This window comes from Sinocyclocheilus anshuiensis, unplaced genomic scaffold (assembly GCF_001515605.1).
Source record: "Sinocyclocheilus anshuiensis isolate Anshui unplaced genomic scaffold, SAMN03320099.WGS_v1.1 scaffold108, whole genome shotgun sequence".
Lineage (NCBI taxonomy): Eukaryota > Metazoa > Chordata > Actinopteri > Cypriniformes > Cyprinidae > Sinocyclocheilus > Sinocyclocheilus anshuiensis.
Genome location: NW_015554071.1, coordinates 416,856 through 420,097, shown reverse-complemented (window position 1 = coordinate 420,097; position 3,242 = coordinate 416,856). Strand labels below are relative to the sequence as shown.

Sequence of the window (3,242 nt, the reverse complement as noted above, 5' to 3'; positions counted from 1 at the left end):
GATTTTCAGCATCATTACTCCAGTCTTCAGTGTCACATGATCCTTCAGAAATCATTCTGATATCTTGATTTATAATCAATGTTGGAAACACTTGTGCTGCTTAATATTTTTGGGACCTGTGATAAAAACAAATTCTGGATTCTTTAATAAATATAATGTTAAAAAGAACAGTGTTTATTCAAAATATAAATGTTTTGTTACAATATACAGTAAACTACTATTCAAAAGTTTGGGGTCAGTGAAGTTTTTTTTTTCTTTCTTTCTTTTTTTTTTTTTAAAGAAATTAATACTTTTATTCGGCAAGGATGTGTTAAATGGATAAAAAGTGATAGTAAAGACTTGGGTTGTTAGAAAAGATTTCTATTTTGAATAAATGCTGTTCTTTTTTAAACTTTTTATTAATCAAAGATTTAAAGAAAAAGTGTGACGGGTTCCAAAAAAAATATTAAGCATCACAACAGTTTCAACACTGATAATAAATCAGTATATTAGAATGATTTCTGAAAGATCATGTGACTCCGAAGTCACAGAAATCGTCTCAGGTTACTTATGTAACCATGGTTCCCTGAGTAGGGAACGAGACACTGCGTCCTCTAGGTTTCCCATAGCGACCCCTAGAGGACGCAGTTCGAAGTTCCCATGAAAGGGAACGTCTCAGGTTACTTATGTAACCATGGTTCCCTGAGTAAGGAACGAGACACTGCGTCCTCTAGGAACAATTATATTCTAAAGTAAATTAAAATAGGAACTCGATATTAGAAATTGCAATAATATTTCACAATATCACTGTTTCTACTGTATTTTTGATCAAATAAATACAGCCTTAAGAGACTAAAAAAACATTAAAAACCTTACAGATCACAAACGTTTGAATGGCAGTGTATATATAGGCTAATGTAGGCTAAAATAGGCTTTGCTGATGATATGAAAAAAATTCTAATTTCTAATTTATCTCTTGATATTGGAGTGAAATATGACTTGAGATTCACCTACAGTCTTATCTGGGTTGCTGTACAGCTTATGTTGATGTACCTCTACAGGTCATATTTTACCAAATGTTTTTACTTCCCCCAAAAGTTTCCTACTAACCCCAGAAAAAAACTGTGCCAAATATCGACTTGCTTTGTTTAATAGTACAAAGTATGTGTCCCTTTTTATAGCATTCGAGTGGAATGTGTTTCCTGACACTATAGTCTCATTAAATGATGCCAATCCCAGTATAACCATAGTTAGTAGGTTTGTTTGTGTTAGTGTCCTCTCACCAGCGTGTTCTGCATTAGTCTAACGGTGTTTTGGCCAGGTTTATGACTCGACCACCAACACTTCTTTAGATAAAATGCTTTATGTTCATTCCTGACACGCCATCTGTCCCGCAGGGCAAACATCCGCACCGGATCGGTCCAAACAAGTCCCACCAGCACGCCACTATCGAGTCGGAGAGGTCGGCAGCTACCGCAAGTCCCACCGAAGGGCTCTGTGGACAGAAGTGAGTAGATCAACTAGGCTTCTACCAAATTGCAGGGTTTGTGGCGCTTGAGTGGAAAACTTGTATAATTGGACAGGTTTAGAGTCACAAGATGTGTTTATGTGGACGATAAGAGTAACCTTTCCATTGGGTAACTGACAGAAGTTCAACAAACAAGGAAAGCAAACAACTACTATTGCACAATAGTTATCACAAAAAAATGGCTTATGCATAAACAATCAGTCAAGTAAAGAATATTGTGTAACAATAGAATAATAGAATTCTCCTTTACATAACACAGCATGGATTGTTTTTTTCCCCAGAAGATGGCGAGGGCATTACCGAGCCTTATGAAGGTCTGTAAGCACTAGCTTCTGTGTGTTTAGCCTCGTCTCCGTCTTCTTTATTACAGCTTTATCATCTCCTCTGTTTGATTCAACCTGTGAGCTTTACCTGTCGTTGGTCTAGCTTCCACCGTTCGTTTAGTGGAGTGAACAGATGTTTTAATTTGTGCTTCAGCCATGTTAGCGCAATCAGCAGTGCTGTACGTGTATCATTATAGATGTATGCTGTGTAGTCTATGTACTTCGTCTATGTCTGGATTAATGTCCAAATCTGCTACAGTGGATATCAAAAGTACCCAAGACTGTTTTTGCCATGAAATAAAATAGGTAATTTGTAACTTTATCTTACAATTCTGACTTTATTTTTTTTTTGCCATTGTGATTTTTATGTCTCACAATTAGTACTGTTTTCTTGGAAAATCAGAATTGCAAGATTTTCACTCAAAATTGCAAAACACTGATTTGGAATTGTGAGAAATGAAGTCAGAATTGTGTTCCAAACTTTCAATTCTGGGAGAAAAGTCCAAATTGCAAGATAACTAGCAATTCTGAGATAAAAGTCTGAATTGCGATATGTTAACTCAATATTATGAGATATAAATCATCGCAGTTACCTTTTTTGTATCTTTATTCTATAGCATAAACAGACATCCATACAAATCAGTGTGCCCTTATTGAAATTTGTTGGGGTAAAAGCAATTTATGTCAGACTTTTAATGTTAGTAGCATCTTCTGGCAGCATTTAAGTTGCAGAATAGCCAGGCTAAGTTCTGGTATGTTAATAGCAGCGGCTCTGCAACCTAATCATTGGCATAAGAGCAATGTTGTGAGACGAATATATATTTATATTGTGTTTTAGAAATGGCAGTCTACTTCTAGCAGTGATCCTCTCAGTCACAGAGTGATAGTCACGGTTTATTAGTCACCTAGTGATGTTTTGGTTTGTTTTCTCTTTTGATTGGCACAACTCATCAACCAATGAAGCAGGAACAGGGGCGGTACCTCAGCCTCCTGCTCCGCCCCCTGTTCTGTCCCAGCTTCCACAGACTCTGGCTGGTAACTTATATTTAGGACACATAGGACGCTTATCGTCAGTCAAATGCAAATATGATCTTGATATTCTGCCATTTACATCAAAGTTTGTTGATAGACTATGTATAGTACATTTCAATGGGCCTCTACACTTTTATATTATTGAATTATTCAGTTTGCAAAATTATATTTGCATTTGAGGTTACTGTAGCATACAGTAGTTAGTATATTTAGTGACCAAGTGGAGTAAATTAGCATAGAACATTATTTTAGCTTTTCTTTTCACATTTTTGTTGTTCTCCTCTCCATGTCTGATGGCATACTTCTGTTTGTCTTTCCTTCTCTCATTTCTGTCTGAATGTTGAAACGGTGGGAGGGGCTTCACAACCCCCGGCCCCGCC

General features: G+C 36.6%; 1 protein-coding gene across 2 annotated transcripts in view; it reads left to right on the top strand.

The window, feature by feature from the left end:
- The window catches only part of LOC107668707 (regulating synaptic membrane exocytosis protein 2-like), a 162,303-nt gene that overhangs the window by 116,057 nt on the left and 43,004 nt on the right, over positions 1 to 3,242 (top strand). For both annotated transcript variants that reach the window (XM_016460673.1, XM_016460674.1), the window contains exon 29: positions 1,377 to 1,486. In XM_016460673.1, the coding sequence (XP_016316159.1) occupies positions 1,377 to 1,486 (110 nt within the window). The remainder of the gene's footprint in view (positions 1 to 1,376; positions 1,487 to 3,242) is intronic.